The 16,304-nt window shown below is 38.6% G+C and overlaps 1 protein-coding gene across 9 annotated transcripts in view; it reads right to left on the bottom strand.

The window, feature by feature from the left end:
- Positions 1–16,304, bottom strand: part of LPP (LIM domain containing preferred translocation partner in lipoma) — a 731,638-nt gene that overhangs the window by 338,095 nt on the left and 377,239 nt on the right. For all 9 annotated transcript variants that reach the window (XM_033213032.1, XM_033213033.1, XM_033213039.1 and 6 more), the window contains one exon: positions 15,193–15,318. In XM_033213032.1, the coding sequence (XP_033068923.1) occupies positions 15,193–15,318 (126 nt within the window). The remainder of the gene's footprint in view (positions 1–15,192; positions 15,319–16,304) is intronic.

Here is a 16,304-nt window from a genome sequence, read left to right as displayed (position 1 = left end):
CCTAGATACAGGTTTTCATTTTGCTTTCTCAAGCTACACGGGAGTCTGATTCTTCTTGCAAATACTCACTATCCACCAAACAGTTTCTATGATCATCTAGGTAGATTTCTTCCTTTTCCCGTTCAATAAGCATCCTCCATGTGCTTCTTTCTTACCATGTATACTTAAGTACTGTAACTGTTAGACTGCATTTTTTCCCAATAGACTGTAAGCTTATTCAGGGTGGAGGCCACTCCCAATGCCATCTGTGTATTCTAGGCACATTATTCAATACAGAGCCTTTTAAAATAAATTTTTTAGTTAAGACATGATTCACATACCATAAAATATGCCCTTTAAAAATGCACAATTTAGTGATTCTTAGTATATTCAAAGAATTGTGCAGCAAATTCCAGAATACTTTAATCGCATTTCCAAAAGAAATCCTGTATCCTTAGTAGCCACTCTCTATCGTCCCCTCGTCCTGGCCATTGGCAACCACTAATCTTTCTGTGTTTGTGGATTTGCCCATTCATATAAATGGAATCATTAACTGTGGTCACTTGTGTCTGACTTCTTTTGTATAGCATAATGTTTCCCAGGTTCATCCATATCATAGCACATTTCAGAGCTTTGTTCCTTTTTATATCTGAGTTAATATTCAATTGTATGGATACACAACATTTTGTTTATCCATTCACCAATTGATAGATAGTTAGTTGTTCCCACTTTTAGGCTGTTATGAATAATGTTGCTATGAACATCTTTATACAGGTCTTTGTGTGGTCATATGTTTTAATTCCCTTGGATACATAAATAGGAATATACTTGCTTGGTCATATGGTAACTATGGCCAATTTTGAAGAATTGACAGATTGCTTCCAAAAGGGCTAGGCCATTTTACAATCCACCAGCAACGTATGATGTTTCCAATTTCTGTATCACATTGCCAACACATGTTGTCTTTTTTTATTATAGCCACCTTAGTGAGTGTGAAGTGGTATCTCATTGTGGTTTTGATTTCCTTGATCACTAAATATGTTCAGCATCTTTTCCTAGGCATATTATCCACTTGTATATCCTTGGGGAAATGTCTATTCAGATCTTTTGTTTCTTACTTAATTGGGTTGTCTTTTTCTTAATGAGTTGTAAGAATCTTAATATATTCCAGATATAAGCCCTTTAGCCGATAAATGATTTACAAATTCCATGGATTGTTTGTTCACTTTCTTGATAGTGTCAGCTGAAGCACAAAAGTGGTTAATTCTGATGAAGTCCAACCCATCTATTTTTTCTTTAGTTGTTTGTGCTTTGGTGTCATGTTTAAGAAACCACTGACTAATTCAATTTCATGAACCTCACTTCTATATTTTCTTCTACAAGTTGCATAGTTTTATCCTTTACATTTGTGTCTTATGCCATGAGGTAGGGAGTCCAGTTTTACTCTTTGTAGATATCTGGTTGTTCCAGCATCGTTTGTTGAGGAAACTACTTTTTCCTTGTTTAAATGTCTCAACACCCTGTTGAAAATCAATTTTCCATAAACATAATGGTTTCTTTCTGGACTCTCAATTCTACTCCATTGATCTTTATGTATATCTCAGGCCAATATCACACTGCTTGATTTCCGTCATTTGAAAGAAAGTTTTGAAATTGGGAAGTGTGTGTCGGAAAGTTCCTCATCTTTTTCAAGATTATTTTGCAATTCTGGGTCTCTCAAACATCCATGAATTTAAGGATGTTTGTCGATTCTTACAAAGAAGCTAGCTTAGATTCTGATAGGGATTGCTTTGCATCTATCAATCAAATTGAGTATTTTCCCACTTAACAATATTACATCTTGCAAATAATCAACAGAATATGTCTTTCCAAGGATTTAGGTCTTCTTTAATATCTTTGAACAAATCGACAGAGACTTTGTATTCAATTAGCAATCAGTGAATAAAGGAATAAATGAGGGAATAAGCCAAAAAATAAATAAAAGGGAGTATTCAGATGGCTCTTGGAAATACATACACAATGGCCACCGTCTTGAATCCCATCTCACTTCTCAAAAAGCCACTCTTAATTAGTCACAGTTTTCAAAATACATTTCAGCCCCTTTTTACATAACTTTGGTCATGAAATCTATTGTTTCCTTTTCTTCTGCCCACATGATACAATCAATAGTGCTAGAAAGGCAATGGCCCTGAAAGATACATCTCTATCCACTCTTCCTTCAGAAGGCACTCAAGGAAACCTGTGCTAGCAGAGCTGCAAACAGACCACCTGGATTTTCCTCTCTTTCCTTCCTTCCTAGTTGGGAGATCTCATTCACAAGTGACTGTGGATCAACAAAGTTAAACATCATAATTTTAGCTATGCTAGACTAGATGATGGGAGAAAAAGCTCTAAAATTAGTATCACATCAAATATTAAGTCATCCAGGATGCTGTTTATAAAAATTGTTTCCTGACTTTGACTGCCTTGGGGTAAGCATCAAGTTAACAAAGTTGGCCATTTGGGAAATAAAACGTAACTCTGTGTTGGCTGGGTGATGGAGGGAGCCAAGAAGATTCCTGAATGGTAAGAAGCTTAGCACCTCTAGCAGTATCTAAAAGTAACATTTTCCAGCATTTTCAGACAAGCAGTACAACATCAAGATGAAATTAGAAGGAGTTCAAGACACTTCACAAATGATTTACTTTATGGGTTCATATGTCTGACAACACATGCCTCAAGCTTCGTTGTTTCTTCAACTTATTTCTTAAAAGGAACAAGTAAATATTATATCTTTTTAACCCACTTTAAATCTTATATTTCATTTACACCAGCAGAATATGCTACTTTAATGGACCCCTTATTTACCATCAATATAAGCAAAGAATCCATTTAAAATTCAATATTGTCTTTTTAAAATTGTCTGAAGTTTAGATACATTTTTTAAGATGTCTATAGGCAAATATATGTGTATGGACACAAAGTTTATTTCCATTTGAAAAGCATGACTTAGATTTAGACAATTAATTAGCTTTGAAATACTTTATAATTGGCATATATTTATCACATTTCAAATACTTGGTCAAGACTTATTAAGGAAGGAAGAGGTGAATCTTGGAGGCTTCCTTTAATGAAGCAGAGTTCCCTGGTAGTAAACGCAAAAAATTCATGTAATATGACCGGGTGCAGTGGCTCACACCTGTAATCCCAGCACTTTGGGAGGCCGAGGCGGGTGGATCACCTGAGGTCGGGAGTTCAAGGCCACCCTGACCAACATGGAGAAAACCCATCTCTACTAAAAACACAAAAATTAGCCAGGCATGGTGGCACGTGTCTGTAATCCCAGCTACTTGCAAGGCTGAGGCAGGAGAATTGCTTGAACCCAGGAGGCGGAGGTTGCGGTGAGCTGAGATCACGCCATTGCACTCCAGCCTGGGCAACAAGAGCAAAACTCCATAGAAAAGAAAAGAAGAGAAGAGAAGAGAAGAGAAGAGAAGAGAAGAGAAGAGAAGAGAGAAAGAAAGAAACAATCATGTAATAATTATACAGGTGTTTCTGTTGACGTTGTTTTCTGAAAAAAAGAAGCATATATCAGTACATTAGCTAAATAACTTCTTTCCTGTCACTGAATATAAGGAATTTATCATATTGGTCTTTATTTAGGAAAACGGTAACATAATGGTCCTCTGTTTTCTTCAGTTCTGCGGAGAATATAGAAAAAGACTTGATATTTCTTTCTTATGTTATCGCAACAGTAACAGAATGGATATAATATTGAATTACACCCCATGAAAACATCATCTTCTTAACAAAGTACATTGGCATCAAGTGATATAAGGCAATATAAGAGTAAAGCAGAAAATTTCAGATGAATCATTGGTTACCGTTAGGTTGTTCTTATAAAAAAGAAATTCACTTCAGCCGTATTTATTTTTCTTAATGCAAATACATGTTCGTTATTTAAAAAAATCAGAAAGCAGCTATAACTCTGTCATGCACTCACAAACTCTATGTCTATTACAGATTCGCTTTTCTAGCATATTTCTAGAATGGAAATGTAAAGATTTCAAGACAATACTTATTTATTCAGCAAAAATAAATTTGTATGCCTCTCATGTGCCAGAAAACAAATGATAACCTTGCCTCAGGGACTTCACAGTCTGGTACTCATCACAACGATTTCTTTGTTATTCAAACTGAAGTCATTCTACACTTTTCTACTGTTCCTATAAGGTAGGCTCTGTTATGTAAAACTTCCAAAATTTTTACTTCACGTTGAAATATTTGTGACTCAATACAATGAGACATAATTTGATCCCCTTCTGTAGTCTGGAACCTCAACATGACCCCCTAACTTAGGTGCATATTTGGGTGTCAGCGTAGGATCCAAAGCAGAAAGACAAAAATGCACAAATGGTTCTGTCTGCATTTGCAAATGAAAACTGTTTCTGCTGGCTCAACAGCAATATGTGCTCACTTTGTGTATTTCATTTCAATAGTTCCAGCTTACAGATGTATAAGGAAATATGCATGCTCAAATTATGCAACATGAACTAAAGTTTTGTCTTCATTGTTAATATATCCACTGAAAGGCAATGTTTAACTTTACTGGTGATTTTTCCACAGTGTGAAAAGAACCTTAGCAGTTACATTCCAATGTGATATTTTGCATGGAGGGTAAACCAGTTACTGAACACGAAAAATTGTGATATGTAGGATGGGTTATTAACCACCTCTAACCTTCTGTCTAGAGATCATCCTTATTATCACTATACTTTAGTTTGGCTATAAAGTATTTCAACAAATAGATGTCAAAATGGACAAAATAATGACTACAGATTATCTGAGATACGGCTTTTTCTCTTAAAACACAGCAATCCTACATATTTGCCATGGTTATATCCAGTCATCTTGAGTTTAAAAAAAAAATAGCTAGACTTGTGTTTTCTTGTTTATTTGCTTTTTAAATCAAAAAAGAAAAGAACTAAGGGGTTTCATACTAACACTACGACCAAAATAGATATTTAAACAGTGGGAGAGGAAGAAAGAAATACAGAAACCAGTCCTAACAAGAACACTCTTTAATTTTGCAAATGTGATGTGTGCTTCTGCATAGACATAGGGCTAATTATTTCCACTAAGATACTGTTGTAAAATAGAGAAACTCAACAGGCAGCTTTGTTCGTTTCTTTTTAAACCAATGTTGGATTGAGTGATTCAGTGTAATGCAACATAATCATCTCGGAGCCAAGGACTCCTCAAGGTCAAACAAACAAATCACAGTTAAAGGCTACCACAAGGACCATGGCTAGAGAACCACAGAAGACAGCCCCCTCCCAAGCTTTAGCTGAATGAACACCCCATGGCACTCAGCTGCTATCTGCTCAGCTATCCTCCCCTATGCCCGCTAGGAGCTAAGATACATTCAGAGCCAGTTCTTACACTGGGACAAGTGAAACGAACATTTTTGTGCAAAAGCTTTGTAGAGGTGCAATGCAAGGTAGATTTTTAGGCTAAATTTCCACTCTGAAAATGTTACATTTTCATGGCACTCAAAACAAAATTTATTTAAAGCTAACGTTGATTATGCTCATTACAGATGACACAAACACATCATCTTCTAAAAAAAAGATGGGGTACAAATGTTATTGAAATGCAATTATATACCATCTAAAAATTAATTGCCTGTCATAAAAGTCATGGCATGCAACTCTGAGTCAGCTAACCACTCCTCCACCCCCAAATCATTGTTATTTAACTGTTGAAGTTTTCTGGCGGGTACAGGTAACTCCAAAACAACCCAGATCCTCTAAATAAAACATGGGCACTGTGAAGAATAAGACCCCTTTCTCTTTAAAAATGGTGTCTTGCACATTTTATTTTACCGTATTCCACTTAATATCATATAACAGAGGTTTCTATAACGTTTCAACTTTTACCCTAGCTCTTAAAGAAAGCTATTATTAAGCAGACAATGCCCATACATAGACAAATCCATTTCTCAGCAGGTCATGAAAAGCTCCTAAATTTTTCCCAAGAGAATACAGGAGGAGGAGGAAGATGCCACTATCTACACTCATTTTCTTTTCCAAAAGAGTATTACCCATTTCCTGTCTCAAGTCCCAAGCAGCCTTGCCAGAAACAGCAAAGTCTCTAGTCTGCAGGGACAGTCTATGTCTCATCACACAGTATCAGCATGTTGTAGCTTTCATCTCCCAGTAGCCTACATGTTTGGCTTGCATTGAATAATATGAAATATTAAACATTTTAATTACTAATTAATCACCCCTGCAGCTCCTCCTGGCATTTGCAAGTTAGAACACAGAACACATGAGAAGGGAAGGTCCAGGGCACCACAAGACTCCACCCTGATTACACTGCACCCAAGCCCTCAGACCACATGAATTCTTTTTTTTTTTTTTTTTTTTTTTTTTTTTTTTGAGGCGGAGTCTCGCTCTGTCGCCCGGACTGGAGTGCAGTGGCCAGATCTCAGCTCACTGCAAGCTCCGCCTCCCGGGTTTATGCCATTCTCCTGCCTCAGCCTCCCGAGTAGCTGGGACTACAGGCGCCCGCCACCTCGCTCGGCTAGTTTTTGTATTTTTAGTAGAGACGGGGTTTCACCGTGTTAGCCAGGATGGTCTCGATCTCCTGACCTCGTGATCCGCCCGTCTCGGCCTCCCAAAGTGCTGGGATTACAGGCTTGAGCCACCGCGCCCGGCCACGAATTCTTATAAAAAGCTCTAAATGCAACACACACATACCTGAAATAATTTCTCAGGTTGCCTCATACATGACTGCTCTATGAAGGGAACTCAGTGTGGGAGTGCTGGGATTGCAGTTAACAATGTGTCCATATGACCACACAGCATTTCAGTACTCAGTTTCCAAATAGACTAAGAAGTTAGAATAGTTTTTAAAGTGAGGAATTAAATATATTGTTTATAGGACGAACAGCATTCAGAAAGGATCAGCCTCCAACCTTCAAAGTCCTGAAGCTTTAAGACAAACTCCAGACACAAGCTAACAATCCCAAAATGAAATGGGAATGACCATGTGAGCTGTTGTTTTGAGCCAACATCTTATTTCTTGTAGCTTTAGAATAATATTCTATCTCCTGAAAAGGGAGAATGGAGTGTAGTCACCCTGCCCAGTTTTGAAATAACAAAAAGGAACCGCAAACTGGTAATGTGGACAGGTTCACACAAATGGAGCTCCTTTCAGAGAGGGGACCTCAGGGAATCAAGAAGCTAATGCTTTTCCCGCTGGCAAACTTGGAGACAAGGCTATCAGACTATGCCCCACCCTATTCTTATTTTCAAAATATCTCCAAATTTTTTTATATTAGTTGAAGAAGAAAAACTCACTTATTTTCTCTATGATACTCACAGAACACTTCGCTTCTATTTACTTATTTATTTATTTATTTATTATTTATTTATTTATTTATTTACTGAGACAGAGTTTTGCTCTGTTGCCCAGGCTGGAGTGCAGTGGCGTGATCTCAGCTCACTGCAACCTCCGTCTCCTGGGTTCAAGCAATTTTCCTGCCTCAGCCTCTGGAGTTGCTGGGATTACAGGAGCATGCCACCACACCCAGCTAAGTTTTGTTTGTTTGTTTGTTTTTAGTAGAGCTGGGGTTTCGCCATGTTTACCAGGCTGGTCTTGAACTCCTGACCTCAAGCAATCCACCTGCCTCAGCCTCCCAAAGTGCTGGGATTCCAGGTGTGAGCTACCACGCCTGGCCAGAACACTTCACTTCTGGCACCAAATGTGTGGGTTTATTTTTCATACATCAAGCAATTCTCTGATACCAGATGGGTGGCTTATGACTCAATTCAGTTCTAATACAATCTACCTGGAGTTACTGCAGATCCCACAGGTTAAGGGTTCAAGTTCCCCAAGACTGTTTCCACTTCATATGTCAATCACAAACTGCAGTGGTGGGGCAGAGTAGGGGTGGTCACTGGTTACCCAGACTTCTGTCTGATTTGACTACAAATTGGGGTTTGCCATTATCCTCTTCCCAAGTTTGATAATACGCTAAAATTGCTCATGAAACTCAGGGAAATCCTTACTTACGTTTATGAGTTTATTATAGAGGATATGATAAAGGATACAGATGGCTAGGCAGATGGTGAAGTACACAGGGCTAGAACCAAAAGGGTCCTGGGTACAGAAGCTCTGTTACCATAGAGTTGGGGTATGCCACCTTCCTGGAATAAAGATGTGCTCACCAACCTGACACCTCTCTGTACTTTAGGGATTTTTACAGAGACTTGAAAACATAGGCGTGATCTGCTATTCATTCAGTCTCTAGACCCTTTCTCATCTCCAGAGGATGGGAAGTGGAGATTAAAGTTCCAAGCTTCAAATCATTGCTTGGTCATTCTGGTAACCAGCCGAAATCCAGGAGCCCACCAAGAGTTGCCTCATCAAAACAATAGATATTTCCATTGCTCAGGAAATTCCATGGAATTCAGTAGCTCTGGGTTGGGAACCAAGGTCAATAACAAAATAATATTAGAACAAAAGATGCTACCAGCACCCCTATCACCTAGGAAATTATAAGGATTTATAAACACTGATTCAGAAACTGGAGTAGAAAAATATGTTTATATATTATTTCTCATTATTTCACAGTATCACACTAGTCTAACTGAGGATAGTGAAAGCCCATTTAATCAATTCAAAAGCAACTTGATTCAAAAATTACGAAATCTCCAGCCACCATGAAATATTAATGTAAGATAATTTTTTTGAAAAGTGTTCCAAGTCACTTAGTCATCAGCTCCAATCCTACCAAACTTACTTGGGGGAAAAAAGACAGCCTTGTACTAGAAACTAGAAGATGAGTAGTGTACCCTAACTCTGATCAAAGAAGGAAAACAAAAATCATAAGTTCATAATTGATCCCGTATCTTCTAAGAAATAGATAGAATTTCATTCCAACCCCTGCACAGCTTCTAGAGTCTAAGCTGTACTTACACTAACAAACCATGCCTACCTAATGGGTTGGGTGTAGATATACACTAGCTCAAAGATGTTACAACGTCATAAGTTTTCTGTTTACCTTTGAGGTACATATTTGATATGCCTAATTCTTTATTATCTGTTTGAGGCATATTTTAAAGAAGTTGCCATAAAAGAAAGACTTTTTGGAATAAACCAATTGTGATACCAAAGGAAGCCAAACTCTCCCCTGGTAGTTTTATCATCAAGCTGGGCCTTTATGTCATGGTTCAGGGAAAATAAAAAGAATCACTAAACTGTCTCTAAATGAGCCTCCTTGAGCAATGTTCTTTCCCTCTCTGGGCAAAAGCTTTCCATCTGCAAAGTAAGAGTTTGGCTACGTGACCTGGAAGGCCCACTAAAGCTCTGATATTCTACGATCACATTTTCTCTGCAATTCACTCCAGGATCACCTCTGAACTTTTCACATCTGTTCTCCTAGAACTACTCCCTGACGAACAAATTTTAAATGCTTAGAAATTTTAGTTTCAAACACTAATGTAGTTTAATTGCATAGACCCATGCAGTGTCATGGATGATTTTTTTAATAAAGTAGACGTAAGCTAAAGTAATTACCCCAAAATCACTGCAGCCAGTAACACGGTTGCTATCCCCCCATAAATTTCTCTTTCTAACTATGAGAGCCCTTGAGCATCAAAAGGGCTACTTAGTTACTACTAAGTAAGTCTGAGTTTTTCAGCGGTAATCCCATTTACACTTTACATACCCTATTAGACAAACTTATGCTTCAAATAATATTCACTTTCCACGTTCCTTGACTTTCTCACTCTTGTTATTCTGGCACCTTGAATCTCATGCCCTTCCCGTAACACTTTAAGCCAAGTGAGCTCAAATACGGCCTGCTGTATGCAGTCTTCCCTGACACTGAAAGGTATAAGGTACAATATTGGTATTCCTGTATTTTATCTCCCAATAATTTTGACACATGGTGATTTACTTGACAATTTAACTAGCACATTGAAGCCCTTCTGTTGAGTCCCTTTTACTTATGGGATTATGGGCTTATCTCTTCTGTAAGATTAAAAATCACTCTAAAGGAAAGACCTGTGGATACTAACCTTTAAATCTCCAATGACTGATCCAGAGGATGATCTCATCAAATGTTAGGTGGATGAATCAATGAATCAATGAATATGTGGAATTAAGCCAAATTTCCAAAATCAATATATGGATTAGTAAGTGAACAGAACTAAAGTCCGAAAATCTGGGAGTAGAAAATACTCCCTGGAATAAAAGGAAGAAAATGCTCTAGTAAAACCTATTTTCAAGAGCTCAGACATTTTTCAGACTTGTTATGAGAATGGAGCTCCTTGGAACCTCTTACTATATAAACATTCCACATATATATCATTTTCCCTAGACCATGAGTCAAAGCAGCCTTCCAAAGATGATAGAGACATGAATTCAAAAAAGCTTACAACACATGTTTGACTAATGAGAAATCACAGACCTAGTAGCCTATTTCAGGTAGTCAGGTGATTCTATAGGTTTCGAAATTTGCTTTGAACAAAAATAGAAACATCAATGTTGGGCATTAACGGTCTACATTTCTAGGACTTTTCAAATACCTTTTAATTATAACACAACACAGTCTACTACAGACATCATCTTCTCTTGGCACATACTTTTAATATTTTAAGTGTGTGATTATTGTTCTCACAGCCTATAATTATGTTAACCAATAAATATTAACGCATCTAATTCAGTTCTACCAGAGGAAAGATAATTCAAAAGGATGAGATGTATCTCCCAATTAACTCTTGCTTTGTGAAATTACAGTAAAAGAAAAAAATTAGAATGGGTCATCCTTTAATTTCTGAATGGAACAGACACACTGAAAGTATATTTTACCATAATTATGAACTTATTCTGCTTAATGGCCATTACAATTAAATTTTTTTAACCTTCTGAATGCTTTTCTTTTTATGGGAAAGCCACATTCAAGGGACAGTGTGACTCAGATGGCTGATGCCAGCTTTCATCGATGGTAAAAATATTACAAAAATGAAAACAAAACCTGACACCCCCAATCTGGTGTTTAGAACTTAAAATCAAGCACATGTCAAAATTCAAAGTCCAGTTGTGCTCACACAGTGCTCAAGCATATGGCCAAGGAGAAATCATTAATCTTGGTGAGTCTTAGTTTCGTCATGCCTGAAAGAAGCACATCACGCACATCTCAGAATTGAGATATCTATATCTCCCTCAAGTGAGAATATATGTGAAAGTGCTTCACAATCAGTACTGTCCAAATACCAGTGATGATGAATTTGTGTGCTCAGAAAGATTCCTCAAACAAAACGTAGCTGCAGAACAAACCTATTAAAATGCAATGGTTTATAAGAGGCATGTATAGACACAGCCTTAAAGAATGAAGGTTGTATTAAACAATAAACCTCAAAGCATGATCTCCTCAGTGTCTATTAGGTTGTAAGGATTTAGGGGAAGAAAAAAAGATTTAAATGAAAACTCTGTTTAAAAAAAAGCAGGGGCAGCAGGACACAGTGGTTCACATCTGTAATCCCAGCACTTTGGGAGGCCTAGGTGGTTCGGTCACGAGATCAGGAGATCGAGACCATCCTTGCCAACAAAGTGAAACCCCGTCTCTACTAAAAATACAAAAAATTAGCTGGGCATGGCGGCACACACCTGTAAGTTTGGCTAAATGACCTGGAAGGCCCACTAAAGCTCTGATACTGTATGCTCACATTTTATCTGTAATTCACTACAGGAATACGCCTGAACTTTTCACATCTATTCTAAAACTACTCCCTGACAAACACATTTAAAATGTTTAGAAATTTTAGTTTTAAATATTAAGGTAGTTGCATAAATCCATGCAGTGTCATGTATGATTTTTTATAAAGTAGATGTAAGCCAAAGTCATTACCCCAAATTCACTGCAGCCAGAAACACTGTTGTTATCCTCCATAAATTCGGGAAGCTGAGGCAGGAGAATGGCTTGAACCTGGGAGGCGGAGGTTGCAGTGAGCCAAGATCACGCCACTGCACTCCAGCCTGGGCGACAGAGCAAGAACCCATCTCAAACAAAAAAAAAAAAAAAGAAAAAGAAAAAGAAAAGGAAAGGGAGCACAAAAAAGCATTTGGGCGTGATACCATTGTGTCCAGTGGCAATATCAGTGGCCTTCCTGTCTTCAGATATGAGATTTGGGGCATTTGCTCAGGTGGAATCAAAAACATTGCTGAACATCAAACAATGGTCAGAAAGTATGGGGTCTGCTGTGGGGTGGAGAAAGGGGGGAGGGGGAAGGGATAGCATTAGGAGATACACCTAATGTAAATGATGAGTTAATGGGTGCAGCACACCAACATGGCACATGTATACATATGGAACAAACCTGCAGGTTGTGCACATGTACCATAGAACTTAAAGTATAATAATAAAAAAAAAAAAAAAAAAGAAAGAAAGTATGAAGTGTGGCTTGCTGGAGAACATTTTTCTGACCTGGGCTCATTCTCTTGCATCTTTCTAGAGTTGGTCTTACTTCCTATGTTCCTTTTTAGGAATGAATTTTAGATTTCCCCAATTGAGAACCTTCAAATAATCCCATTATCTACAAAAGACAGATTAAAATCATAATCTAGCATTTAAACGTGTCTACATGCTATCTGTAGGAAACTTCCAGACCTATATTCTCACTTTTTTTTTTTTTTAGACAGAGTCTCCCTCTGTCCCTGGTTGGAGTGCAGTGGCACGATCTTGGCTCACTGCAACCTCTGCCTCCCAGGTTCAAACAATTCTATTGCGTCAGCCTCCCGAATATCTGGGACTACAGGCAGGCGCCACCATGCCCAGCTAATTTTTGTATTTTTAGTAGAGATGGGGTTTCACCATGTTGGCCAGGCTGGTCCCAGACCTATATTCTACTACACGCCTTCGAAGGCTTCATCTGCAGCCATCTGGTTGCTTACAGATCTCTAAATGCAGCCTTGGTGCTTGCAGCCCTGTGGCTCAGGCTATTCTGTGCTGCTGTCTCGAGCAATACAATTCCATTTACCCCTTCAGATGAAAATGCAAGTCTTTTAATAAGAATTATCTGACTGTGTCACCTTCAAAAGAATATATCACTATCTTCTTTGCGCTCCTGCAGTATAGGCCGTAGCCTCACATATAAAATTACAGGCTATTAGAAGATGACAACAGAGTCCTATTTCTCTTCCTCTCAACTATCCACTTTTCTGCCTCATCAGTTCCCCCAAAAGACCACAGGGCCTGCTACAGATGAGGAGCTGAGTACACATTTACAGGGACAAAGTATATTTTTACTGCTCACAGGATGGACAGAGCCAAGAGAAGGGACAGCAAGGAAGAGCCAAGTGATAGTGTATTTTGCCATGAATCCCCACATTGCTGACAATTCCATTATATGTTTAGAAAAGGTAAAGGGAATGGATCTAAAGAAGACAGCAGCCAGGCACAGTGGCTCACGTCTATAATCCCAGTACTTTGGGAGGCCAAGGCGGGCAGATCGCTTAAGGTCAGGAGTTCCAGACAAGCCTGGCCAACATGGCGAAACCCCATCTCTACTAAAATACAAAAATTAGCTGGGCATGGTGGCAGGCGCCTGGAATCCCAGCTACTCAGGAGGCTGAGGCAGGAGAATTGCTTGAACTCGGGAGGTGGAGGTTTTAGTGAGCTGAGATTGCGCCACTGCACTCCAGCCTCAGCAACAGACTCCGTCTCATAAAAGAAAAAAGAAGAAGAAAGTGCTGCCACCTTACAAGCAGTTAAGTATTGAAATGACTGACAGCAGAGAAACAAGACTAGTTTTTAATTCAAGAAAGGAACCACTGTAAATACAGAAGCTACCATTCAAGAATTGGAGTGAGGTTCAGAGGCTGTACGCATTCTCACTTAGTCAAGCAAATGTCACGCAAGAGTCCAACAGCACAGTGACAATACTGCTTGTCCAATGTTTGCAGCTACAGTTCTGATGGCTGTCTTCTGAGGACTTGGAAGCCCTGAAACAGATTTGCTACAACTCTTTCAAGACTTTAGAGAGGCAGGGAATGATCGCTGGCAGTTGGAAGATGAGCTTCTGGAATGCAGATATTAAGTGAAGATGCAGAAAGATAGCCAAGCTCCAAAGTAGGCAAAAATAAAAACGTAAAAAATAAAAAAGCAAAGAAAAGCTAACAAGGCACCATTTGCACTTACAAAACACAGATTAATTGCAGCCACCAAATTCTAGTGAATTTGAGGAGAAACTGATATATTCAAACTAATTGGTGGTACCAGTATAAACTATTCACAACCTTTGGAAAGAAAAGTAAATAAAATGGTCACACTCATCAATGTAGCAACCCCACTCCTAGAAATCTGAGGCCAGGAAATAACTCCAATGAAAATATACACAAATATGTCCCTTGTAGCATTATTTATAACAATGACAAAAATAATGAAAACCACCTTAATATCCAACAAAAGTAATTTCTTTGCAAAAGACATAGCTCTTCACCTTAACCCTGCATAGCCAAGCTAAGTCATATTTGTGAAAACTATAACAACATGTAACAAAATAACCACATAGACAAAGCTGCAAAAAGAGCAAGGCAATAGAATAAGAGATTTACTTGTTTATATAATATTTTTGTATAACGTTGTGTTATTTTTAAAGAAAGCACTCAAAGAGTCAATTTAAGAAATTTCTGCCAGTTGACTAACACACATTGATATTAAATAAAAAGACAACTTAAATCATTGACTCTAAGAAGATCAAGAAAGAATAAAAGGACCGGGCATGGTAGCTCAGGCCTGTAATCCCAGTACTTTGGGAGGATTAGGCAGGCGGATCACGAGATCAGGAGTTCGAGACCAGCCTGACCAACATGGTGAAACCCCGTCTCTACTAAAAATACAAAAATTAGCCAGGCCTGGTGGCACGTGCTTGTAATCCCAGCTACTCAGGAGGCTGAGGCAGGAGAACTGCTTGAACCCGGGAGGCGGAGGTTGCAGTGAGCCAAGACTGTGACATTGCACTCCAGCCTGGGTGACACAGTGAGACTCCATCGAAAGAAAAGAAAAAAAGAAAAGAAAAGAAGGAAGGATAAAAGAAAGAAAAAAGAAATAAAGAAAGAGAAAGAAAGAAAAGAGTAAAAGAGCTTTCAGATGCAGCATGCTCTTTCTATAAGAGTAGAATATCTGGGAATGGCTGCGTGGAGACGATTGTGGGTGGCACTAACCTGCGGAGGCCGAGGCTTGTAGGGGGAGCTGCTCTCAAGGTCAGCCAAGATGCTGGTCAAGGAGTCAATCTCAGCGTCCAGGCTGGAGCGCCTCTCCTCAAGTGTCTTGCCTCCGGGATTTCCTTGCTGGAAGCAACGCAGACATGTTAATAAAGGAAATTTCCATCGATATCATTATAAGTTCAAATTTCTCAAGTTATAATGTGGTTTTGTCCAAGTTTTTCTGCACCTCTTTTTTTTTTTTTTAATTAAGCTTTCATAAAATCTTAGTGAGGTAGGCTGAGATAGAATTATCACTTTGTGACAGATACGAAAACTGAAAAATAAAAGATTTGTCCCGGGTCACACTCTTATTTAGAAGTTGTTTTTCTTTTTTTTTTTTTTTTTTTTAAATAAGTATACAAGTAAAGGAAAATAAATGTCTCCATTCCTGCACTTAAAGAGCAGAACCAGCTGAAGAGAGCTCACAAGCTCTTGGTGTTTTGAAACCACTGCCTAGAATAATATTTATCGGAGTAGCAAGGAGCAGGGAAGGGACACTGACATTCCAGAAAGAGGAATCAGCACTTGAAGACATTGGAGCGTGAGAGTGCTTGGAAGTCTGAGGTTCGGGGGTATCGGGTATGTATGTGTGCTAGAGATGGCAAGACCCAAGGGATGCACCTAGAACATGAACTGGAAAGAGACCTCTTAGGGCTCTGCCAAGGGGCTGCAGAGGAAGCATGTCGCAGTGAGCATAGACAATGAAGTCAGGATCTCCAGATTTCCTATGTCAGAACCTCGTATCACCTGCACTCAGAATCAACAGGAGAGTAGAGGGCAATAATATCGAGACAGGGTGTTTCCAGGAATTATGATCAAGTTTGGGAAAAAGAACCAAAGAATCTGTCTAGAGTTAAAAGCAAGGATGTATAAGGTGAGATGACCCTAGTATCTGGAGGCAGGGTGAAGTAAAAACAATAACCTTTTAAAGTGACAGTTTAATAATGATCATGTATGTGTATGGAAGAAGCCCTTTTTTTTTTTTTTTTTTTTTTATTAAAACTTCATTAAGAGACCAAAGTCTATCTTCAGCAAGACTTAATGGCAATACAATAGTGGAAAGTTACAAT

Source organism: Trachypithecus francoisi, unplaced genomic scaffold, assembly GCF_009764315.1.
Source record: "Trachypithecus francoisi isolate TF-2019V2 unplaced genomic scaffold, Tfra_2.0 Lachesis_group0, whole genome shotgun sequence".
In the NCBI taxonomy this organism is placed as follows: Eukaryota; Metazoa; Chordata; class Mammalia; order Primates; family Cercopithecidae; genus Trachypithecus; species Trachypithecus francoisi.
Note: the sequence above shows the minus strand (reverse complement) of the source record. Positions and strands in the feature narration are given on the sequence as shown.